Source organism: Cucumis melo, chromosome 3, assembly GCF_025177605.1.
Source record: "Cucumis melo cultivar AY chromosome 3, USDA_Cmelo_AY_1.0, whole genome shotgun sequence".
NCBI classification, from domain to species: Eukaryota; Viridiplantae; Streptophyta; class Magnoliopsida; order Cucurbitales; family Cucurbitaceae; genus Cucumis; species Cucumis melo.
The window spans coordinates 23635997-23662699 of record NC_066859.1 but is presented as its reverse complement, the minus strand read 5'-3'; the positions used below and the strand labels follow the sequence as shown (position 1 = coordinate 23662699).

The following is a 26703-nucleotide window of genomic DNA, read 5'->3' as shown; positions in this document are numbered from 1 at the left end:
TTTAAGAAAGGGTCACTCTACCTTTCACTTTTGCATCATTGCCCACATTATTATTATTATTATTATTATTATTATTATTATTATTATTATTATTATTATTATTATTATTATTATTATTCTTTGTTTTTGTATATATAAAACAATTACAAAAATTTGTTTTTGGAAGTAAATTTCATGGGGCCAATTTGGGCAGATGGTTCAGTTCAATCATGGACCCAATTTGGTTGAGTGTTTGCTTCAACGTCATCTAAATTATATATATATATATATATAACAAAATAACAAAATATAACTGTTTTTAAATAAATCAAAACATTTATAAAAAAAAAAAACAGTTTTTATCTACGATAGATTAAAGTTTATCATACAAAATAATTTTTGATATTAGTATTTATGGTATTTATTTAATTGTATAGTTAATATTATAGGTTAATGATTTAAATTTAAGTCGAATTTAATATTATATTATCTAAAAAAATGAAAGTTTGTATTTGTATTTATTTAAAAGAAAAGGAAAAGGCATATACGAGGAAAATAGAATTCCTATCTTAAAATGGTTTCTACATTTATTTAAACCTCTTTTATAACAAAATACTAAATATTTATAGAATGTTAATTTTACAAAATAGACGATTAGAATTAATTCTCTGAATCTAAATTGATTAATCTATGACCCCTTCAGAATTTACTCGATATAATTAATAATTACTAGGAATAAATTAGAAAGAAAAACCTAATTTGGCTACGAAATTTCACAAAGATCCTAAATTAATTTTTTTTTTACTTAATTAGAATTCACATGTTTTTAGAACGATTTTATCCTTGTTCATTAATTATATAAAAAATTTAAAATTAATAATTAATTATTTTCTTAATTACATTATTTTTATCAATATTGTGTAAATTATAATTTCCTTAATTATGTTTTTAATTAATATACAATCTTTATATTAATGAAAAAACGTTATCTTATATAATTGGTTTTAAATTATAATCAAATAATATATGTTTTAATATGGACAAATATTTTAAAAATACATTTCTTAATTCAAAAATTTATTTCTTAATTATTATCATAAATACTTCATCCAGGGTTTTTTTCTCATTATCTTCGCCGACTCCTGTATATCAATTTCTCCACTAATTCTATTTGATCTTCCGTCGAAAAATAACTTGATTTCGTAACCGATTCCATCCAATTTCCTCCTTTTTGTTAGTTCACTGCAAATCAATTGCTACTTCGCCCGGAATCACATCATCCGTCGAAAATCAATTTTCCAACGTTCTACATTTGTAAAGTCTTCTTCCATCGCTGGAAACACATCCTCAGTTCGTCGGAAATCACATCCGGTTAGTCATCTTCGTCAATTCGTTATATTTTAGACATATATCCGTTGAATTTCTTCCTCTTGTCCTATCATAGTATTCCTAAAACATTTAACGTTATATTTCCAAAGACTTATTTTAAACATATATCACTGCATATATGTTTACATACAGTTCCCGTGGAATATCAATTACCATAATTAATTTATATATACCGCTTCATATATACAGTAATGCATATAAGTTTAGATACAATACTTATTTGGCTTTGCTGATTTTGTAAATATATACCCCTTCATATTTACAATAATATACATAAATTGTCATACATTTATTGACGAATATGATCTGTGTGTTATCATATTATTTAGATATATACTCCTTCTTATTTACCATAATACATATATTTGGACATCCAGTAATAGTGACATATATTTCTAATATGTTTTTTTCATTCGACTTCGATCACTTTTTCAATGAATCACACAATTACGTTAGTTTTAGTGTGTTCGAAATTACAGCTACGAACATATGTGCTATAAAGAATTGTACAATAGCCTTAAATTCAAGTTAGACAGTATTATTAAATCCAAGTTAGACAGTATTATTGATATGAACAATATTGATATATATCTTTGCCTAGGTCATTTATAATGTGTTAAGAAGGATTTGGCTATAACGAACGATAACGATGTTAAATGTGTTTACCATATAATAATATCGAATGTTGAGCGTCATATTGCCTTTATTGCTCATTCTGTTGGTCCTTTATCTATTTGTTTGGGTTCATCGTCATCGAGTTCTTTTCAAACTCAAATCTCAGATGATGTGGGTCGATTTTTTGAAAACATAGATACGTCTAGAGTAGATTCCAACTTTGCACTGAAAGTCTAGAACATGTCTACAACCAAATCTTTGTTCAAACAGTGCATACAAGTCATTGCTCTTAGAGACAATTTTCAATACGTTAATGTGAAATCAAACAAGAAACTTTTGATTTTGTAATGTGTAATTAAAGATTGCAAATGGTCCTTGCGTGCTTCTTGTTAGGGGATAGGACATTATGGGTTCTTACTAGGTTTAATTCTAAACATACATGTTTAGTAAATGTTCCAATAACAGATCATAAGCAGGCCACCTTTATTGTTATTAAGGACCTAATTAAGAACAAAATATCTTTAGCTGGTTCTGAATTGTCAACTCCTAAAGATATAGTTCATTACATTCGTGCTGAATATGGTTTAAGCATATCTTACCAAAAAGCATGGCATGCTCGTGAGGCTGCGTTGGATGAGATTCGCAGATCTCCGAAGGACTCCTAAAAGATGATACCCCAATTTTCATACATATTGAAACTTAACAACCCTGGTATATTGGCAATATACTTATTCATATATTTTACTAATTTTTCGTCATTATTTCCTTAACATTTTTTCGTCATATGTTTACATTTTTTTATGTTCATAGGTTCTGTTATTGAATATAAAGTTGATACCGATGGTAGATTTCTTTACTTCTTCATGGCATTATCTGCTTCAATTTCTAGTTGGTAATATTGTCCAATGCTTAAGGTTTTGCGAATGATGTTGACTCCTTTTCAGTTTCTGGTTGGCAACATTGTTCAATGCTTAAGGTTTTGCGAATGATGTTGATTCCTTTTCATGATCAATGGTACACATAATTTCAAGGACAATATCATTATCTGTATACTTAATATATATTATTCAGTTACAATACCATAAGTATATTTCAAAAAGTTAATGACTAACTCATAATCTTCCTCTATGTCGATTGTTTTTTTTCCCATTCTTTTCTCCTCAGTCGATTTCTGAAACAATACTAATAATATACATTTTAAATTATAAGATCATTTTTTTTGTAATATTTTATACATATATTTTATATACCTTTTTCATTGATTTTCTTGCTCCTTTTTTCACATTTGTATCTCCTTGTTTTTCGGCCTCTTCTTTCTTATCACTTTTTTTATCTTCTTACGATTATCCTTATTTTGTTTCCTTGCTTTCACAACTTTCTCTAACTTTCTCTTCTTAGATACCTACATTTCATGTAAACAATAAAAAGCTTATAATAATGTAACGATAGTTATTTACATACCTACATTTCATATATACTTACATTTTCAGTTTGAGTTTCCTTCCATTTTCCCTTCAACACACGTTTGAACAATTTTCTTTTGGCTATTGGTACATTGTCTTGCCGATAATCGAATATCATTAACGTTAGTTTCTATTCATACATAATACTGAATATAATAAAACATTTTTCAAATTGTACAGATCATAAATAAAACTCATTGGATTCCAATGAGAAGTTTAGTGGTACATCATTTGATGTTTCTCCTTCATTAATCTACAAAAAAAAAATAATATAATAAGACCATCAGTAGAAAGCATATAAAATATATACATCAGTGAATATAACATATACTCACTGTTTTCGATTATTTTCCTTTGTTCTTTTTTGGCATTTTTGCTTTCGGAGTTTCGAACACCACATTCGTTTTCACAAACTTCTGATCCTAGTACACCACAATCTATGTACCTGTCGGTCCTCTTAAGTCTTCTTCATCATCTTCTGGATATATAGTTTGTAGTTGTTGGTATTCCATTGGTTCTTCATTTCTTAGTTTCTTCTACCATATATACACATATTATATTTGTGTTAAACTATTTGTACAATTTAAATTTTAAATTCAGTAAATTAGAAATATACCTTTGTATTATTGTCGATCACAATAGGATCATCCTTGTTTGATTTAATATTTTTCAGCCTCGATCCTAGGCATCCTTCACTTCTACAAACCATTTTTTTTCAACCTTATCGTACATATTATGATACAATATAAAATACAGATTTTATGATACAATACAACCTTATCCTACCCAATCATTTCGTGTTTCCTGTTTCATTTGATTTTTAAGAATATAAACATAATAAGAAATATATACAACATGCATTACTTAATTTGTGGTTGTTTAAACACTAAATCAACACTTCAATATATATATACTTCAAACTTGAGGTTTAATCAGGAAATATATACAACATACATTACTTCAGATTGCACCAAAACCGTAATTTCTTCAACATTCTAAACACAGTGATGGAAGACTGTTAAACAAATTCATTTTTTATCCCATATATACCCCTTTTTATTTCAGATAAGAACAGAAGAAAAAAAACACTCACTGAAATGGAAGAATTATTCTGAACAGTGTGATGGAACCGACTTGCCAGAACGTTTAATGTCTGCGGAAGAAGCTTTTTTGAACCCTAATGAGCTGTTGACGGTGTATCTCTGCGCACGGAAGAGAACAATGCTTTTGAACACAATGATGGACCCAACTTGTCCGGACGTTCAATGTCTGCGTAAGAACGAGCTTCTAAAAACCCTAAAAATCATTTGACGGAATATCTCTGCGAACGAAAGAGAGTAAAATGGTTTCCGCCTTTGCCCGTTGTGCTCTTTCCATACGTGGTTCAAAATTCCCCCTTTTTCACGCCATTAACAGTATCAGTTATTCTTTTTTTTTAATTCGTAAATTAATAAATATGGGTAGTGTAGTAATTTGGACCAGACTTTTGTGTAAAATATTAGCTCATTTAGGATCTTTGTGTAATATATAGGCAAATTATGCCCATTGTGTAAATTCATAGGCCAGATTAGGCTATTTGAGTTAAAACCCGTAAAGAAATTAACACCGTAACCACATAAAATTGTTATTTATATATGAAAGATATAGGAAAAAGACCTAATTTCACTAGTAAATTTCACTAATATCATACAATTAAACTTATTTTCTTATTAGAATTTCGTATATTTTTAGAACAATTATAACCTTATTGTAATTATTAATTATATATAATTTTTGAAATTGAATACAAAGTATTTCCTTATTTACACTATATTAAGTTTATTATGTAATTTATTACATCCTTATTTATGCTAATAATTAATATACGGTTTTAATTATATTATCAAATAAAATCTTTTCTAATAAAGAAATTCATTGTTAATTAATAACCATATAATTTTATCGTTAATATTATTTCCATCACCATGTAAAACATCATCAATTTTAATCCGACACCGACAACGAATTTTTCACCAATTTCGGTAGTTTCTTTAATCAATTCCGAAGCCTTCAAGCAAGCCTGATTCCGGCTGAAACGTCCTTCACCATTTCTGTTTTCGATTTCATTTATAATCCATTGTTTAATCTACTTCAATTATGTGATTTATCAAATATATATACATCTTATTCATATTTATGTTATGTGATTTGTTACATGCATGTATACTACTGCATATATTCAATAATAAAAAAATTATAGTTGAATTTGAGATTATATATATATATATATATATATATATATATATATATATATATATATATATTATTCATATTTTTCCTTCATGTTTCGTATCGTTTTCTTTATTTTTTTTCTCGATCCAATTAGTATTTTCTTTGATTTCTTAGATATATATTATTGCATAATACGTTTATGTTCTTAGATTTGTTACAAATATACTACTGCATATATTCAATAATACAGAAATTGAAGTTGTCGTCCTCAAAAAAAAATATTAGAATTCCTTCTAAAATGGAGTTCAAGAGACACATTAAATGTGGTCGTTGTGGACGTATTGGACATAACAAAAAAAAGATGCAAGTTTTTATTATTAAACTAGTTTTTCCTTCTTATTATTAGAATTTTAGTATGTTGTTTCAGACTTTTATTTGAAATATTCATATTCCAAATTTTAGTTCAATTATTTTATTTTCATATTTTTTCATAAATTTCCATCAATTGTACTAATCAAAGTTCCTCAATTTATTATATTTAATATACTAAACTTCATATATAATCACTATTGTTTCAAACATAACTTCTTATTTATTACATATAATATGAATATTTGAAATGAAATACATAAACCAATTTTAAAAAATTGAAAATACAACCTTTCATTCATAAAATATACAATATATTATTTCATATATACGGTTCATAAACCAATTTAATATATCCTTCCCATTCAACCAATTTTTCATACAACTCCTTCGATCTTCAACTCTTTCATCAAAGTCCCTACATTGGAAACATACTCAGTTTTCCTCAATACTATATATACTAGATAACATTAAATATATACTATAATTACGTGTAATATATGAAAAACAATGCAAAACGAAAGGAATATTGGACTGACAGAGAGATTAGGAAGTGAGAGAGATCGGTAGGAAAAACTTTTTTTTAACAAAATCACAAAAAAAAAACAGTAATTTTGATTATAATATTACCATAATATCACTTTTCATATTTAGATAGGATTCTAATAAATCACTTACCATAATAGAATTAATTAGTTACCATATTTCATGCCTCTAAAGCTCTTGCACGTTATTTATTTTTTAATTTATTTTGTATTTTTAATTAAAATGGGTAGTGATGTAGATTGAGTCAAAATTTTATAGGCCATTTAGGACTTTATATATTGATTTATGGGGAATTAGTGGAAATAGCAAATGTGAGAGTAGAAAATAGAAAAATAGCAAACTGTTATTTTTATTTATTTATAGCAAAACTAATTGTCATAAATATTTTTTCATTCTTTTAGCCCGAAATTACCCCTCCACGGATTACAATTGTCCATATACAAATACAGTGTGTTTGTTGAGATCAAAAAATCAAACAAAATATCACATATCACGAATACAGTGTATTTGTAAACACACCCACTTGTGATAATTATTAACTAAATCAAAAAATTATTATATTGTTTCAGACATCCTTAAACATATTCAATTGGTTTCAATATCCCATAATTATGATAAAAATCAACAAATTAACGAAAATAACTTCAAATATTCAATTTTTTATTTTTCGAATTATAGATTCAAAATTATATAATGCAATAATTAATTATTAGGATAAAAATTAAGAAATTGAAAAATTAACGAAAAATAATTTCAAATATTCAATTTTTTAATTTTTGGAATTATACATTCAAAATTGAATCCCTCCTTAGAATCATGGCAAAGATAATGCAATAATTAATTATTATGATAAACATTAAGAAATTAACGAAAAATAATTTACAAGATTCAATTTTTTAAGCACATATATATCAATTCTTCCCTAAAATCATGACAAATATAATGCAAATAATTATCTTTGGTAAATTAGTTAAGTTTAAATTCAAAATTCAATCCTTTTTATGCACGTAGATACCAATCCTTTCCTAAAATCATGGAAAATATAATACAAATAATTATCTTTAGTAAATTAGTTAAGTTTAAATTCAAAATTCAACCCTCCCTAAAATCATGCCAAATACAATGCAATGTTGTCTCAACCAAATTCACTGCCTCTATTGGTGATCTCACTTCATCTTCTCAACGTCAGCAACTCATTGACACTGTTTCTTCCATCTTCAATGGAACCCTTAACATCCTTGTAATTCTCTCTTTTCATTTTTTAAACAAACCCAAATGAAAATTTTTTGAATTTCTAAAAGTGGGTTTTTGGTTTTAAGGTCAACAACGCAGGGACTGTAATATTGAAAGAAGCAATAGAGTACACAACTGAGGACTACAATTACATGATGAGCACAAATTTTGAGGCCCTTTATCATCTTTCCCAAATTTCTCATCCAATTTTGAAGGCTTCTAGCTATGTAAGTATCGTGTTTGTGTCGTCCATTGCAGGAGTTACTGCTTTACCAAAAATTTCAATCTATGCAGCAACTAAAGGTAGGAATTTGAATAGATATTTGTGGGTAATTAAAGATTAATCTTGAAATGATTTGGGTGATTTGTGTTTTTAGGGGCAATTAAACAAATAACAAAGAACTTGGTGTGTGAATGGGCAAAGGATAATATTCGTATCAACACGGTGGCATCGTGGAGGGTTAGGACAATAATATCTAAACAGGATGCGACGATTTTGGAGGAATATGAGCGGTTGATTGAGCGGACACCGACGAGGCGAATTGGTGAGCCAGAGGAGATATCGTCGATGGTGGCATTTTTATGTCTTCCAATGGCTTCATATATCGATGGGCAGATCATTTGTGTGGACGGTGGCTTCACTGCCGATGGGTGGTAACTGGTGAGGCAAATCAAGTAATAAAATTGCATTTTAATCATATATGTCAGAGGAGATGAAATTGCTTTGAATTCCATTAGGGGTACTCTGGAGGACTCTGTGCCATGCTGTCTGCATTTTCGGATGCATTGATCCGAAACAACCTAGGTATAAAAACTATAAATACTCTGTATTTTAACAAATAACACGGGATCGATCTAGAAATACACTGTAATTCTAAATTATTTTATTTGACTGTTTTTAGGTACATATACGGCTGAAGAAGCAGGCGATGAAGGTCGGTGGAAAGCGATCTTAAAAGGGTTGGTGGAAAGCAATCCTAAAAGTCACAGCAACACGAGAGAACAGAGATGACCATGCGTATCTTAAGTGACGGTGGAAAGCGTTTCAAAAAGGAAGGGAGAAAGCGATCTTATTTTTCGAAGGAAAAGAGAAGGTTCAAAAAAATTCTAGGGTTTTCTTGGAGAAGTGGAGTGGTTGCATGCAAAAGATGTAATGTTTTTTAGAAGATTTTATTTTTTAGGAGGGGGAAATTAGAATATTCAAGAGTAACGCATAGTTTGTATTAATTATAGGGTATTTGTGGTTTTTGTTACCATTGTATTTAGAAATCAAACTTGTCAATTATGTATGGACATTTAAGGTATAGTCCTCCTATTTATTATTTAAAAATTAACTATTTTGCTATTTCGCCAATTTAAAAATAAAATTACCATTTATCGAAAGTAAACCTTATATTTTGCTACCGGTTAATTTATTGGGGCGATAAGAAGAATAGCAAAATCTAAGTTTTACTTTGGATAAATGACAAATTTATTTTTAAATTGTCAAAATAGCAAAACAATTAATTTCCACATAATAAATGGGATAACTATGGCTTAAATGCCCCTACCTACTTTACAATATAGACTCCTAAATACAATAGTAAGAAAAACCACAAATACCCTGTAATTAATACATACTATGCACTCCCTCAATTTTCTAATTTTCCCTCAAAAAAAAAATAAACCATCTTCTGTAAAGGCTTTCCGGCGCATTTCCACCGTAGCTTTCTCTTCCATTTTTCCATCGTCGCTTTTCCACCATCGGTTTCTCTTCCCGTTTTTCCACCATCGGTTTCTCTTCTGTCGCTTTTCAACCATTTGCACGCCCTTCCTTTTTACTCAGTTTGCACCACCCAAAGTATGGGTGAGTTGTTTTGTTTCACGCTTTTGTTCCTTCTTCAACCTTTGGATTTTTTCTCTGTTTTCTGCATGTATCGGTAAAAAATACCGAGTTCTCAAAATTTTCTTCAAATTTTCTCCGGTTCAAACATTCTTCAAAATTTCAAATGCTTTCCACCCGCATCGTCGCTTTCCACCTTCTTCTTTTAGTACAAATTTTCGTTTTCCTTAATTCTGGTTGGTTGGAAAAATTAAAGATAGATCACATTTTATTTGACATGATTTTAGGGAGGGTTAGGATTTGATTCTAAACTTAAGTATTTCCATTATATTTGCCATAATTAAATCACATTTTATTTGGCATGATTTTAGGGAGGGTTGAGATTTGATTCTAAACTTAATAGCTAAAGTTTGAATATATAGTTATTGAAGGTAAAAATCAGAATAATTAGGGGATATTTAAACCAATTGAATATATTTAGGGATCTTTGAAAGAATATAATAATTTTTTGATTTAGTTAATAATTATCATAAGTGGGTGTGTTCACAAATACACTGTAATCGAATATGTGATACTTTATTTGATTTTTGGATCTCCTTAAATATACTGTATTTGAATCTGGACAGTTTTGAGGGGTAATTTCGGACCAAAAAAGTGGGAAACTATTTCAGGCAGTTAGTTTTGCCATAAATAATAAAAAAAATAACACCCTTCGTTTGTCTTCCACCGTCGCTTTTCGTCGTCTGCACGCCCTTCGTTTTTTAATCGGTTTGCACCGTCCATTTGCAAATTCTTGAAACGAGGATGAAACTGGAACATATACATCAAGGAGGCGATAGTCAATATATCGGCATGACTCAATCCATCTACCATGAATACGGTCTTCACTCGTTGTAAAGTCATGGAAAAAATTCAAAGGGAACACGTTTATCGAATAAAGTATTCACTGGTAGATTGTATATAGGAGGGATGAATATTAAATTAAATTAAATTATTGTTTTATATATTATACGGGTACCTGTTTCATTTGTAGGGATCACGTTTTAATTTGATGTAATGGTCGGATATTACGAAAATATGGTAGACAAGAACAAAGAAATAAAATGTATATAGCAAATCTTATGAATATAATGTTGGGAAGGCAAAATTAGTTATTTTTCTAAAGTAGTTTAGAATATAAAGATGTTAAAATTTCAAAAAGAATATGTTTTGTTCCGTTCTTCGTTGAAATTTATGTTTTAATGGCCATGAACGTTCCGGTGAATTATGTATTTTCCTAATATATTCAAATTTGAGATTGTCTTTCGGTGAATCTTGTGTTTTGGTTTCCATTAATTTCGGTTTGTTGGCAACATTATAAGTAGATCACAATTTATTTGGCATGATTTTAGGGATAGTTGGGATTTGAATCTAAACTTAAGTATTCCCATTATATTTGTCATAATCTTAGGGAATGGTTGGAATTTAAATTTGAATTTTAGAGATTTGAATTTTGAATGTTTTAAATGCTTTTCCGTTACTTTTTTTTTAATGTTTTTGTATATGGTTAATTATTGCATCATGTTTATCATTATTTTAGGAAGGAAGAATTCATTGCATTAAAATTTTAAAACCTATTCATTGCGTTAATAGCTATTGAAGGAAAAAATCGGTAGCTAAAGTTTGAATATATAATTATTGAAGGGAAATATGAGAATAATTAGGGAATATTGAAATCAATTGAATATGGTTAGGGATCCTTGAAATAATATAATAATTATTTGATTTGGTTAATAATTATCATAATAGGGTATATTTACAGATACACTATAATCGGATATTTGATAATGTTTTGTTTGATTTCCCAAAACCATGTTTTGTTTGATTTCTCGAGTTTCTTAAATATACTGTATTTGATTATGGACAGTTCTCATCCGTTGAAGGGCATTTTCAGTCGAAAAAAGTTGAAAATTATTCAAGACAGTTAGTTTTGCCATAAATAAAAAAAAATAACAGTTTGCTATTTTGACAATTTTCATTCTTATATTTGTCATTTTTATTTATTTATTGAGCCCCACTTGATTTGATTTTACTGGGCCCATTTGAACTTGGACATCTCAGACTGATTCGGCCGTACTCGGTTATTAGGCCGATTGGGGCCTAATACTATCGGCCCATAACTCCTTTTTCTTTTGGATTACTTTTGTCTTAGATAAAAACTAAGTAAATTTATCACGATAATTAATAATTGATATCCACAGGATATTTATCTATAATTAACACACAAAATTGCATAAGAATTTGCTTCCGACATAGGGTTAAAAGACATCATAACTTTAGAACAAATTTTTTCTTTTTAAAAAAATTTTTGTTTTATTTGGCTATTAACTAAAAGAGCCAGATGGAACGAAAGTTCCTTACAATAGCTGAGAATTCAGATTGAATAAAAAAAATTGAGTGATTCTATACAATGTTAATTAGGAAAAAGAATCAACCAATATAAATCTTTTCTTCTGGCACCCTCTTCTCTCTTCTTCCCCATCAAATCAACTGAAATTTTTTGTATATTGTGGGGGAAAATCAATCTACATCCAAATTCAACGAGTCCAATACTTGTTCTGAGATAGGTTGAGAACTTTTGGAGGTACGCATTTTTATGGCTTTACCAAGAGTGATTTAGCCACATCCAAATGATTGAGTCGACATGTCCCGAGAAGGATCTCAGGAAGCTCCTCTTGCGTGTTGCCCTGCCAAAAAACGAAAGAATGAAACACCATTCCATTCAAACGTGTAAGTAAATGAAATTCGATGACATTTCAAGATATTGTTCATATTAATGTAACTGATAAGGGAAGACAGTAGATGTTTGAAAGAGTTTGGAGTGTATCACCTGAATTACAAAAGCCATTTCTATGACCAAGTTGTTTAAATAACCAAGAACAAGACTGACCACCCCTCTTGCCACTGTTGAAGACCCAACATCAATTTCTACCTGTTTTCACCCAAAAACAAGGAATTACTATATCATGAGAGCGAGTGAGATAGATCGTCATAACTACTTTTTTTAGTTATGTTACGAGTCATTTAGTTAGTTCACCTCCAAATAGTTCTTTCCACGAAAGTAATGCACTTCAAGTGCATGACCAACCAAGCATGCTTTCTTGCCAACGCTTTGCTTGACTATCCATGATCCCTAACAATATAATTTACGATGGAGAATTTCAGATGACTAAATTGTTAAAAAAAGTTTCATAGGTGTAGGTTTTGTTTCTGACCTGAGAAATGTAAGGTATAAGCTTAAATCTCGAATTCCTGAAGGCATCGTCTCCTTCAACAAAATTTTTGAGCAATGGACTGCTCTCGAGAGGAGTCCTCATCATGTAATACATTGCCAAGGTGTACATGGTTGTGCCCGGAACCTAATTCATGTTTCACAGTACCAATGAGTAAACTTGCATCCTACTTAATTATGGTGGCTGTGAGAAGAAACATTAAAGCCACTTACTTGTATGTTAACAACAAAGAAGAATTCCGTTCCACCTCGTTCTGCATATTTCTGCACACACATATATATAACTAACATCAACCATTTTCCTCATTCATATGATGTACTCTTGTAAGTACATACATATATAGTTTCAAACCACAGTTTTCTACTAACTTGTGTGACTAGAAAACCAAGCCAAACCTGAACAATACTACCGGGACGCCCACCAAGATTATCTTCTCGTCTGTCAGACCTTAGCCAGTCTGCACCAACCAGTTGCATCAACGTGCCATTTGCCTTGATCTGGTATAGAGAATTGTGAAAAATAATCAAAAATTTTCCAATTCCAATGCTTGAGTTCTATCACAAATATTACTGGATGATATCCCATCTTTGTCATTCGATGAGAACGTAGTGTACTGAACTTCAAGAGAATTTGAGTTATGTAAAATTTTCTCTATCATAAATTTTCAGGGGGGTTACTACCATATACATTATATGCTGAACAACTTCATGAAACGCAGCCATATATAACATTAAAAAATACCTTCTGGCTGTCCTTCAAATAGTTTTCTCCGCGTATCAAAAATAAAGAGGGATCTGCTGATGCTACACTGCAGGGAGTAGAAAAATTGAAGTCTTTTGGAAGTGTGGATCCATATGAGTATGCCATACTTTCTTCTCTAGGCAACTCGGGTAATTCTGTATAGCCCTTCTTCTGAACTGAAACACACAATTCTTGTTTTATTCTTTAGAAGGAAATCTAAAGAAATATTGTAATTCCACATTTAAAATAAATTTAATCTCCACCAAAAACTGACCGGCAAGATCGTGCAACTTTTTCACAAAAACAGCTGCTGTTGATAGTTTGTTCTGAGACATATTCTGCAGATCGCAAAACAGAATAAAGTTGGTATAAATATGTAAGAAAATTTAAGTTCAGCAATAAGAAAGTACCAGTTGTTGCAAAGTCAAGTCAGACGTCCATTCATTCTCATAGTGGTCAAGTTCTGCAGGTTCAGGAACGTCAAAGAATTCATCAACAGCATCATTCAGTCCAATCAAACTAGCACGAGGCATTTCCGCTTCATTCTCTTTTAAAAATGCCTCTTTGATTTTCCGCATTGTTTCAGGAGACTGTATTTCTGTCTTTATCTCGTCGATTTCACTCTGGGGCAACTCAAAGTGTCTAAGATCTCTACTAGATGATGAGAACTCAGATGAAGAGTCACCAACCTTGGCTCTGAATAGCTCTCTTAGTGCTGCCATTATGCAGTATAATTTGAGAAAATCCCCAATATATATCTAAAATAAAATCCAAATTACATCATGAACACCCTCTAAACAATATATATCAACCTGCAAGCCTCTCTACCATTCGTATAGTAATAGCTCTGGCAGATGAAGGGCGCAGGTACAGTTTCCAGAACTTCCAATCAACAGCAAGCATGTGTTTTACTAGAGAATGTTTACCTTGGTTTACTGGAGTTACAACATATCCTCCACCTGGACGTTCATCCATATTAGATCCTTGAGTATTAGAACAAATTACAACCCACCAATACTCGGGAGGTAAAAAATTTCGGTGTGGATTAATTAATAGGGAGCAATAGATTTTATAGAAAAACTATTTATATATAATTCCTGAAAGATGGGGAAGAACCAACGTGAATGAAGCAAAGAGGTCGAGAATGAATGTTAGCTATTGTGTTCTTTACAGTATCTACAAAGTTAATTCGCATTGCATACATTACTTTTAAGGCAAGCACGAACGTAGCCTTTCTGTGGTGGAAACTTCACGTGAAACACAGAATGATATAGTAGAACTGTGAAGAACCAGATGAGAGAAGTTAGGGGTTGATCTTATTATAGATTCCATAGTTTCCCAAGCATTCAATTTCTCCTGAAAACAGTTACCATATGTGCCATCATCTTCTCTTCTCCAATACCGACGCAAAAGAAAATCTCGTTTTTTCATTCCCCTGAAAGTTATGTCGCATTCATTATGCTTGCATACATTTTTTTTTTTGTTAACGAAAATACTGACGTGAATTCTACAAGATAGGAAGTTCTAACCAAGGTAACCAATCACGGTATAATTGCATATGTATGATATCTGTATGACCGTCAATGTGTTCGACCAAACTTCCACGGAAGAAGCAGAAGTCCCATCTGGAGACAGTAAGAAGTTAGTTCTAAAAAACAGGAAAGCCCATTATTACTATGAGCAAAGGACATGAAAACCAAAGAACAATTAACTCTATTAATCATGAACAAACCATAACTACAATAAGGAATGAACAACAAATGAAATATGAAAAACTTGGAGCTTATCACTACAGTTCCATTGGCAAACGTAATAAAAGAGTCTTACTCTGATCTTGATGAGCCAAGAGACATAAGGGTCCGAAAAATTTCTTCGGAAGTTCCACAAACCATACCAACTGCCATTATTGCGGGATGATCATCCCATTGCTGACGAAGCACAAAATTATCAAACAAAAAGATCAAATGGAAACATGAATCAGAACAGGTAAGGAAATAAAAAGGAAACTTACCCTCCGATGAGAATCATTATCCTTCGATTCTTTGAAAAGCCGTAAACCTGCATTGAGTCAAACTCAACATATATTATTTTTTTGAAACGGAGACAAACTCAACATATATTATTAATGGAGCCACATATCCATTTAGGCTACTTGAATGCAAATGAGAAATTCAGGTCTCACCATTTTGGCAACCAAAAATTTTCCATGGGGAAGGTGCAATAACATCAGATGTCATTGCTTCCATTTGTACGGAGGAACAGACAATCCAGTCTATTGAAGCCTTCCAGTCGATTCTTTTTGACCCACGAAATCTATCCAACAAAGAAAAAGAAGATTCTATGGACATGCATCCAGAAACAAAAATTCAATACTTACATGCATGATATCCTTACACACACACCATATGAGAAACCTTCTCTACACATTTTGCTCCTTTTTTAATATTATATATATATATATATACTTTTTTTTTTATAATAATTACTGTTTTTCCCTTCTTTTTTAGTCTGTTTTCTACATTTAATTTAAAAACTTTATATACTCATTTTATTTCTTTTCCCATTAATCTTTTTTATCCTTGAACTTTTTAACCCCTAATTATTTTTACATCTAAAATTTATAAATTTGCCTTTAAGTATTTTAAAAATATATTATATCATATTCATTTTTTAAAAGGTGAAATATTTTAAATGAAAAAACTATTAAAATTGTTCATGATGTAGCAAAAATTTGCTTTATATCAGGGATAGACCACGATAGACCCAAATAGATATCCACCAATGATTTTGCTTTCTACTGGTGATGTATATTTGGAACTATCGTGACCTATCACAAGTAGAAAGGAGAAAACCTTCGATATTATGCATTTATTATTTTGCAATTTAACTTATAGTTTTACAATAGCATAATATTATAATATTTATTAGTATAAATTATTATAAACGATAAAAATATTGGAAATATTTACAAAATAGAACAAGATTTCATATATTATCAATAATAGACATTTATAGGAGAATTATTAAAAATAGAAAATTTGATAAACTATTTACAAAGTATAAAAAATTTTCAGTTTCTATCTATAATAGACATTGATAAACACTAATATACTTCTATTAGTGAAATTGATAGACAATGATAGAAGTTTATCAGTTTCTATCACTGATAGAATGAAAAAAATTTCTATATGTTGTAAATATGGAGCATTGTCAAAAATGACAAATTTGACAAAATATCTACAACATATAACGAAATTCTATATTCTATCGATAATAAACATTGATAAATACCGATATGCTTCTATTAGTGTCATTGATAGACAGTAATCGAAGTCTATCAGTTTCTATTATTGATAGAACCAAAATTTTTCTATAACTTATAAATATTTTAGTTTATTTTGCTATATTTAAAATTTATTATATAACTTTTTTTCATTATACTATATGCGAAAATAAATATAAATGTTCCTTTATTATTTTACTTATTCGTATGGGAAAAAGATAATTTCAATAAACGGTAACATAATTTTTTTTCATAACCATATGTTTATTTAAAAAAAAAATCAAAGAAGAATAAAAGCAGCAAAGAGACCTCTAAAGAACCATATGAAAAAGCCAAACTATCCACTAAGAAACATGAGGTTCCAATTCTGACCCCACTCCACAATTGAACTAAAAAAAAGAACTGAAGGATGAACAGCTATTGTATACCTTAAAACTGGATACTGTCTCTTGGAGCGATCCCTGAAATTTCTTGCTGGATCCGAACAGCCCTAGATGCACAATGAAAAATAAGGACTCTGCCATGGGGAAAACACTTTATTTGTAAATACAAACTTTTATACCTTCAATGTAGTATCAAGCAGAGAGCGGATCCATCTTGCAGCATCTTCTGGACTGCTGGCTCCCAACTATAAAGTTAAATGTTAGGAATTTAGAATCAAATACATTCCAAAACATGTTGCATTGTATTTCATATTAGAATTAACTTTACCTTGAGTCGATCATTTTGATTGACAGTATTATGAAGTGTGAAGATGAAGAATACCTACAGATTTCATATGAAATTATCAATACAAATTCTCAAGAAATAACCAATTCAGAGATACTAATCTCTACTACAAACGTACTTTTCTATGAATACTCTCCCTCCCATTATCTGTAACTCGTATGTAGGAGTCAATCACTGCACTTTTATTTGGTTCCTGGTGAAAAACAATACCTCAATTAGTATACCTTTTTGTTTAATCATTCAATTCAAGGATTATTGAAGAAACTACAAAATGCAAATGCATCCAAAGCATGCAATTAATTATCATTATATGTACAAGAAGCCTAAATCTCCGGAACAAAACCTCCAACTTCAGGGAAGAAAAAGGAGTACATATCAACTACCGCAAAACAATACTCAAATAAAAGTCTTCTGCGTGTGTCTTCAACTATTCAATTGTTAAAGAGAAACAGAAAGAACAACAGGAGGAAAAAGACGAACAAACAATTCTTAGCGCTTTGTTTAAGTAGATCACGAGTTTAACCACGGGTTGGACAAATTAAAAACCAATTTGTACAACTTACACAAAGTTTTCCTCGAAGGGCGTGCTCATTGCAAATTCATGATGAGAATTTCAGTTAAAGCTATAATAGTTCACATCCATAATCCAGAGAAGCCCAATAATCCGCACAGATAAGACAAAAGCAGTAACATGAACAATGTGGACCCTAGGCATTTCATATCTTTTATCCAATTTCCAACAATATGAAAGACAGAACAAACTATCAAATCAACCAGAGTCAAGTCAAATATGCTTAATAAACGGAAAGAAAAAGGCATGATTAAGGAATAATTCTACAAAATAAACGCTTAATCAGATACGAAATAAAAAAGAAAAAACAGAAATTACAAAACTGGGGTGAAATAGAAATAAAGGGAATAATACCTCGTTCTCGGAAACAGGGACAGATTTAAAGCTCTTGAGGCAATCATCTTGAAGAACGAAGTATCTCTTCTGGGAGTATTGCAAGCCGAAGCGGTTAGAGCGGATGAGATAGAGCCAACCTTCCATTTTGCCGTCGTTAATAGGAGCCCCCATGAGAGAAGAAGGAAGAAAGGAAAGAAGTCACAGAAGATTGAGGGATGAAGTTATGGTTAGAGTTTGGCCATTAGAATGGGGAATGGCAAATGGGGATGGATTTGAATGCAGAAAAACTCCCCTAAAATGGGTTGAAACAGAGAATATGTGAAAGACGAAGAAGAAGAGAGGGTTATAGGAAAATGAGGAAGAAACAGAAGATTGAAAAAGACTCTCTGATTCCGACGAAGGGAATCAGAGAATCAACGGAGGAAAATTGAAAGAGAAAAAAATCCAGATTCTGAATTCTCAGGGAGATGGAGAAAGCTTCTTCCTCTTCTTTCTCAATTTTCGTTTTGGTCTCTCTTACTCTCCTTTTTTAAACTCGCTCTGTTTTGGCGTACAAACAATATTACCATAACCATATTCGCAATTACCCTTTTACCCTTCTTTTTCTTTTTTTTTTTCTTTTTCTATTTTCTATTTTCTATTTTCTATTTTATTTTTAAAAAATTTTACCTTCTAATTTTTAGTCAAAAATACCCCATTGGTTGATGCTTTCTTTTCTTTTCATTTTTATTTTAGTTCAAATATTATAACAAGATTTCAACAGCAATATATCATGATAGGCAAAAATATTCTACTACATGTCATTTTTGCTATATTTGTAAATATTTTCAATAGTTTTATCATTTAAATATAAAAATGATTAGATAAGCTATATATTAAGTTTGACGAATAGGATGATTATCTTTTGTTAATTGAATTATCATTAGTTATGAAATTTTGAAGAATAAGGTTATTTGATTATAGGTTGTTATATAATTAAAATGATGCAATGGTTTGACTTGGTAGCAATTGTAATTCTATGTTGAAGGGTAACGGCGTAAATTCGTATATAATCATAGCCCTATTTGGATATTGCATGCAAATAATAATATTAACTATTTTGATGGTGGAAAATTGTGTGGAATTAGAATGCCTTGTGAATTTTAGCTGGTCAGCGTCAGCCTATAACATTGAACTTTTTGTTTTCTTTTTGGTGGAAACCTTTTCTTTTTGTTTTTAGATTGAATATAACAAACCCAACTGATTAATAGTTAATTTTGTTATGATTAATTGTGTTTGATGATTAAGATCCAAAAAAGAAAAATAATAATAAAAGAGGTGAAATGAGTTTTATTTATTTGTTTGTTAAAAAAAAAAAAGGCAAAAAAGGAATGGTTGGGAGTGAAAGAAAGCAATTGTATGGTTCCCAAATTTGAGGTTTTTGCCAGCTCTCCTCTTTCCTCACCTATTTACATGGTCAAAGTCAACCCTAAACCTTATACTTACTAATCTCTTTCAATCACTAAAATCATGCAAAAACATTATTGAAAATAAATATAGCAACATTTATCATTCATAAATTTTACTCTCTCTCTCCCTATATATATATATGTGTGTGTTGTAATACATTCGATTATTAATCTTAGAAATTGCAACTACCTAAAATAAAATAGTATTGAGTTCTCGCTCGTTCACCGTACAATTTTATCAATTGATTGGTATAGTATCATTATTCTCATTTCTTCTAGAATAATCAAACCTAATCGTTTTAACCATTAATAACTATATTCAAAACAACTTTATCCTATGTAATAGTTGAAGTATTCATGTTCTTAAGATTATCAATAAAGAAATCTATAATCAACAAGAATAATGCAATTGTGGAAGAGAGTGTCATTAATCTAATTATATTTGATTATTTCAAATGAACACAACCTTCCTTTTACAACTTTTCATCATTTATCTTTTTCTTTTTTGTTTGATACATGAATGTAAGCTCATCACGTTCACGTAAGCTCGTTAATGATAATTTATTTTGAGATGAATTTTTTTTTTATGATTAGTTGATTAGGGTTGGTTCAAACATTCAAATCTCTCTTCTTATATCAAATGCTAGCTTGACAATTGTTCAAAAGAAAATAGTAATGATAATAAACGAAATATCGACCCTATCGCACCAATGCACATGTATGTTTACAAGCCAAATTAGTCAATGGTAACCCTAACAATATTTAGCTGATTTACAAGCCAAGCCATATATTAGGTGAAGAGTTCTCCAAGATTTTTCACAATCACACACTTATACCCAATTCTCTTGCAGAGAAAAACCATTTCTCTCTTTATGTACACCAACCCCAGAATAGCCCATGGAAACAAAAACCAAAACCCCTCCAAAAAGAAAAACTCTACTTCCTACTTCTCTCCTTGTTTCTTTTTTTCCTTCCAAAAATCTCCTTTCACCCCTTCTCCCCATTTATTCATTTACAAAAGTACAATACAGTTAAGGAATCAAAAACAAACAGCAAAAATTTCCTTCTTCATTTCAGCCCTTCTTCAAAAGAGCTGACAAAACCCAAAAAGGATTCAACTTCTTCATTACCTTGGTTTTGGTTGTGATCTACAAGACAACAATGGCTGCACAAGCCTCTGTGCTGATGGGCTACCCAGATATGTAGCCTGTGATCGAGTAAGCATCTCTAGCATTGATGGGGTTTGATATGATTGAACAAGACTTGAGCTATCGGTTGAGTCACCTCTTGCGGTTGCTCTTTGCCAAGAATGTGAACTCAGTCCTGAAAGAATATATGCTCTTCCCGATGCCTCATATACATGCCTGCTGGCCATCCTCTCTTGCATTTCCTTGAGCTCGGCATCTAAGGCAATGCATAATTGGTCGTGAGATTTAGCAGAGACGGTTTGTGACAACGCCATCCTACACTTTTCTAGTATGCCAACTGCACCAGCAAGGTCTCCCTGTTCTGCTGCAATTCTTGCTTGTGCCATTGCCTCTGCTGCTTGGAGTCGGTTGCTTTGTCGATCAACTTCCACTGAAATGACTCCCGGTTCACCTCCCATTTCGCGCCTTTCGATCCTAACTTCATCGCTTTCCAATGTCGTCGTTTGTTTGGTGATTGGATCCCTGTAAACACACCTAACTTTTAGTAGTGGTGTTGAATTGCTGGAAGGTTCTACAGGGACACTGACTGAGACCAAAAAGTCCCTCTCTTCATCAGCATACAAGTCCCCAACATCGATAAATCCTGTGCGTCCACCAACCATCAGACGACTTGGATAACTTCCAGCTTTTAGTGATCCAAGATGGATCTTCGGGTGTACACATTCAATTGCAACTTGCAGCTCCTGCACCACCACGCTTAAGAGACCCCCAATGCACTGTGCAAATGCATCTTGGATCACAGCTTCAGTCTCGATAAAAGAAAAGGTTCCCCCAGATATCTCGGAAATCGAGTGCATAGAAGAAGCATCATGATCTGCACCAAATCCAAAAGAATGAACAGGAATCTGGAATCCTGACTCGTCCTTAGCATGCATTGACAGAGGAAGAAGTAACTGGTAATTGGGTTGTGGTTGGTTAACTCCTGAACCACTGACCGTATACGTATCCTGGCCATCCGACAACAGTATTATACTTGAAACTGCATTCTTTTCCCTTCGATCTTCCATTATTTTGGCACCCTTTCTTAGGCCTTCAGCAATATTGGTTCCGCCATTTGCAACTAAAGAATTGACAGCCTGTAGGGCCTGTTGGCGACCTGTGTCAGTCATCCGCCGAAGAGGAAAAAGGCGACGAGCTGTTGAGGAGAAGGCAATTACTGACAGTCTGTCACTAGAGCTAAGATTCTGTATCACAAATCCCATTGCTCGTTTTAGCAATGCAAGTTTAGTACCAGCCATGCTACCACTGATGTCGAGAACTGTTACTAAGTCAACTGGTGCACGAGGAGCCCGAGAAAACTGTGGCAAACTAGCTTGATTTCCAGTGCAGTTTTGTCTCCTAAATGAAGCAGCAGCAGCTTTAAGATGGACAAGTACGGTGAAATCATCATAAGATTTCGACTTTGGAGCAGCAGAAATCTCTGGATACGTCTTCATCTGTATTATTTTAGTGGAGTCGCCATCTGCACTACTTTTGTTGCAAGAACTTTCAGCACAAATAGTCTGGTTACCTAATGATTCATCATCATCAAACACACCTGGCTCGGGAGCCTGACATAATGGAACAATGAGTCTCCGGCTCAAATCCCTTCGAGGAGGAGGTAATCGTCGGACAACAGTCATTAAAGAATTATTTTGGTTCCAGCCAGCAGGACCAACTGATGCTCTTCCAGAAGGAGGATCCAAATTGGGACCTTGCACAGGAATTTCTTTCCATTGTGCTCTGCAGACTGGGCATATTTGATTGCCATGTTTTACATTCGATACGACACAGTGAAAATGGAAGGAATGTGAGCATTCAGCTGTAAATATAGCAAGTCCGCCTCCTTGTTTCAACTTTGTTAAGCAAATTGAGCAAGTCTGCTGAATAATATTAAGACCACAGACATCAGTCAAATGAATTTGGCAGCAACAACGTGTCAACAAATACATGAACATTTTCAACAATAAATTTGATGATCACCCACAAAGGAAATCTTACTAAATGAAAAACAAATCAAAATTCTGTAATGGATGTTGAGAATTGCACAATTCAAAATTTAGATCAAAACGAAGGTCGAAGATATAGGAATAACACCACAAGATGAAGAAAATAGCAACCAAAACCATTTCAAAGTTATTTGCTTCTATCCCTTTGTGTGTGTGTATGAATCAGGAGAGTACAGGGGCAAAAGATTATGAAGAAAATTGCAACCAAAACCAAAATCTTGACAAGTAAGGGCATCCAACACTTCTCTTTTCCATTGGCAGGAGAAGGAAATCCAAATTCTGTGCTTTTCTATACAAAAAGTTAAGCTATGCCACACTTGCGATCAACGTGCAATATTGGATTCTAGCCACTCCTCGATAACTCTGTAGGTATGGAATTATCACAAACTTAAAATAAGTTAGTGACTTAACTAGTCAGTCCCAATCAATCTATAGAGGAGAGCAAAACCACAGAAACTAGATAACTGAGGCTGAGGCACACTAGAGAAGTTTTCGTAAGAAGACATCTGCCTAAATTTCAGCAACGACAAATGATGTCTGGTAATGATAGGAATCTGAAAAGTGATCTAATATGAGACAACAACATAAGCCTACATGTACAAAATTTATGGAACTATAGCTTGTAATTGTTTTGTGTTTTCTTATTAGAATCCAAAGCATGGATCTCTTCAATCTTTATGTTCTAATATACCGAAGCGCAAATTGCTATTTCAAAATATCTTATTTGTCAAAACTGCAGAACCGTTTCCTTATTCAGTAATAAAAAAAATCCAGGAGAACACAAGTTGAATGTTAACGGAAACTATTAAGAGTCTTTCTTCAATTCGCTTCACTGATATTTTCCATTCGACCTTCTTTTGGTTTACATTCCATTAACTTTCATTGACCCTCTTTGGACAAACATCACCACTTTTGTCATCACATCTATGTCCACAACTAAAGTTTGATGAAGTTTTACTGAAATGAGAATTTAAAAATAAGGAATCAATTTGAATCGCAAACAAACACTCGGAAAATGGTAAAGATTTTGACCCGTATGAAGTCACAAGCTGACTTCCAGACTAAAATTTCTTCAGTCTAAAAGAAGGAAATTAAAATCTCTTCTTCCTTTCTGTCTTTCCTTTTTTAGTTTTTTCAACAAAAGTAAACATATCAACAAGAAAACACAAGATGATTAAAAAAGACAAATCGCTACTAAAGTTCATGTGGAATTTCTCAGAAAACATAGCATACAAACCAGTAAAGAACAAATAATTGGCGAGGAAAAAAAGGGTTCAAGTCTTCAAGATCTATAACTTTACTTTTTGCTCAGAAGAAACAAACCCAATAAAACTCAGTGTAGAAGCAGGATTCAAGCACAAAGAAAAACAAAAACACACAAACCTTTGAAGATTTGCTGCCACTTTTAGAGAAAGTTAAGCCATGAGAAGATGGAGTTGGTGTAGAAGGGCGAGAAGAGCCCCAATGTGCAGGAGAAAGCAAAGCAGCGTCTGAAAATCTCTCAGTAGAATCACAATCAGGTAAAGATGGAGAGTCTTCAAGTGTTCTTGGAACAAAAACACAAAGATTCAAACCAAGAGCCAGCTTCATCTTCCTCCACTTACTACCCATTTCACAATTTCAGATCCCAAAACCCACCCCCCACAAACCCACTAAAGAGGACAACCACAAAATAGAAATCAAACAAAAAAAAACTCCCCAAAAAGTACCAAATAGAAGTGAAAATACAAACCCCAGATCTCAACCAAGCCCTTGGAAGGCTGTAAACCAATCCCCTCCTTTTGAGAGAGATGAAATGGAAATGGGCTTTAGTAAAAGTTGAAAGAGGAACACGAATACCAAGAGAAAAACAAGTCTAATGGGGTTTTAACAGAAGGAAAAGAAGATAAGGGAATGAATATATCACCAAAAAACATGGTTATGGGAAAAATGAAGCTTTACAAGAACACTGCAAGAATTTCTCTGGTTTGTTTTGTTCATTTCAATGGCCGCCAAGAAGAGAATTAAAAAGAGAGAGAGAGAAGAAAAGAAAGAACAGCTCGCCTTGAGCCTTGAGGATTTGACCTGTGGTTTCTGTTTTCTCTGTCGTTGAGGTTAAATAAAAGGCCATAAAATACAAAAGCAAGTTTTGGGTTGAATTCAGAAAGCTATGTGCTTTACCACAAATCTTTATGACTTACATTTTTCAAAAAAATTTCTTTACTACTTTATTTTCAATCTCACACCATCAAACTTTTTTCTTTTCTTTTTTCAATTCTTTTTAATTGGGATTCTACTGAATATGCTCCAAATATCAATCCTTTTCCCCAAACCCAATTTCAATTCTTTAATACAAAATTGAAAATCCAACCCCCAAGCAATTACATTTGTACAAATTAAAAACAAGAGGAATACATCCAAAGTAAAAGTAAAAATCTGACCTTTGATCTTTATGTATTTACTTCAAATTTCCCCCCTAAGAAAATGATTTTTATTTCAAAAAACAGTAGAAGAGTTGACAAATCCATTGGCAAAACCATAGATAGTGGGTTGAGTTAAAAGTTCTAGAACTATTCTCCCAGAAGATCCCTTTTAATTTTTTGAACAGCCATTGAAATGAAATGACCCATCAACCAAATGTTCTGAACCCTAAAGTATTGTGTTAAAAAAAATAAAATGAAATAAAATAAACAGAAGATTATATTCTCTTTTGTCTCAATCCAAAATTCTTGCTCCAACATTAAAGAACAAAAATCTTGAAATTTCACAATTTTTTTATTGTCAAAGTGGATATAAATATGCTGCACAAATTCTGTAGTTCTAAACAGAATAATCATCCCTAATTGGTTGTTTGGCCTTTGAAAGGTGGAGATCAACACATAGACTAGAGATTTCAAATCTTATCACTTTATTCAAAAGGAGCTTAGCAAATCATGCACAAATTTGAAAAAAAAATTCTAAAATATTTATAATTATAAATTTTATGTGCACAACTTTTAAAATAGATAATTTTAAACCTTAAATTTTCTTAAATACATCAATTTAAACCTTGAAGGTAATTATTAGTTAAGGTTTAGAGTATAAATTGATTTTTTTTTTCAATTTATTACTATGTGTACAACTGTTCCAATATCTAAATAGCAGATGTGTAGTTAATCTTAATCCTTTTCTTTGAAGCTTTGTGAAATACTATGCTCTTTGTTTATAAGAAGATACCATTTAAGCTCCTTTTTCACCTTTTGCAAATGGGCTTAATTATGCTTTTTTTAAAATTGAAAAGAAAAAACATATTTTTGGTTGGTGTTAGTGGTTGGCTGTCCAATCTCTCTCACCCACACTCTCTTCCTAAAGCATATCTATAGTTCTTTGACTATAAGATATGAATGGGTTCTCAAATAGGGTTTCTAGTGGATTATGCCAAAATTTCTTTCTACTAAAATTCATAATAATGCATTTTGAATATAGAAAATTGAAAGAAAAGAAGAAAAGAAGAAAAAAAAACCTCATCTCACACCCTCTCC

General features: G+C 31.7%; 3 protein-coding genes across 4 annotated transcripts; 1 reads left to right on the top strand and 2 right to left on the bottom strand.

The window, feature by feature from the left end:
* Positions 1-7716: 7716 nt before the first annotated feature.
* Positions 7717-8463, top strand: LOC103496641 (tropinone reductase homolog; the record flags this gene model as incomplete). Its single annotated transcript, XM_051082896.1, has 3 exons — positions 7717-7812; positions 7892-8108; positions 8183-8463. Coding segments are annotated over 3 exons (594 nt in total), but the record flags the coding sequence as incomplete, so codon positions are not given.
* Positions 8464-11941: 3478 nt separating this feature from the next.
* LOC103496429 (protein ENHANCED DISEASE RESISTANCE 2-like) lies at positions 11942-19068 on the bottom strand. The gene is made up of 21 exons (XM_008458267.3): positions 18578-19068; positions 17771-17845; positions 17635-17688; positions 17486-17551; positions 17352-17413; positions 15823-15953; positions 15652-15698; positions 15468-15568; positions 15170-15265; positions 15011-15075; positions 14848-14919; positions 14453-14599; positions 14051-14355; positions 13915-13978; positions 13641-13816; positions 13295-13396; positions 13112-13162; positions 12882-13025; positions 12704-12799; positions 12497-12598; positions 11942-12353 (listed from the first exon to the last, which is right to left on the bottom strand). The coding sequence occupies exons 1-21, from the start codon at positions 18728-18730 to the stop codon at positions 12261-12263; spliced, it is 2202 nt and encodes a 733-aa protein (XP_008456489.2). The 5' UTR covers positions 18731-19068; the 3' UTR covers positions 11942-12260.
* Positions 19069-20774: 1706 nt separating this feature from the next.
* On the bottom strand, positions 20775-25347 carry LOC103496430 (E3 ubiquitin-protein ligase WAV3-like). Of its 2 annotated transcripts, none has more exons than XM_008458270.3 (2): positions 24587-25347; positions 20775-23074 (listed from the first exon to the last, which is right to left on the bottom strand). In XM_008458270.3, exons 1-2 carry the CDS (start codon positions 24812-24814, stop codon positions 21134-21136), a joined length of 2169 nt encoding a protein of 722 aa, XP_008456492.2. In that variant the 5' UTR covers positions 24815-25347; the 3' UTR covers positions 20775-21133. The 2 variants fall into 2 exon arrangements, with proteins under 2 accessions (XP_008456492.2, XP_008456491.2); XM_008458269.3 differs by having other exon boundaries at positions 20775-23077; positions 24587-25346.
* Between the last annotated feature and the right edge of the window lie 1356 nt (positions 25348-26703).

Excerpts from the sequence above, each read along its gene's own strand:
- LOC103496429 (XM_008458267.3), bottom strand. The coding sequence starts at position 18,730 with ATGGGGGCTCCTATTAACGACGGCAAAATGGAAGGTTGGCTCTATCTC. Across the intron at positions 13,397-13,640 it reads ATTTGAAGGACAGCCAGAAG|ATCAAGGCAAATGGCACGTT; the intron begins GTATTTTTTAAT and ends TCTCTATACCAG. Across the intron at positions 12,800-12,881 it reads TTATACCTTACATTTCTCAG|GGATCATGGATAGTCAAGCA; the intron begins GTCAGAAACAAA and ends TTATATTGTTAG.
- LOC103496430 (XM_008458269.3), bottom strand. The coding sequence starts at position 24,814 with ATGGGTAGTAAGTGGAGGAAGATGAAGCTGGCTCTTGGTTTGAATCTT. Across the intron at positions 23,078-24,586 it reads GTGGCAGCAAATCTTCAAAG|CAGACTTGCTCAATTTGCTT; the intron begins GTTTGTGTGTTT and ends AATATTATTCAG.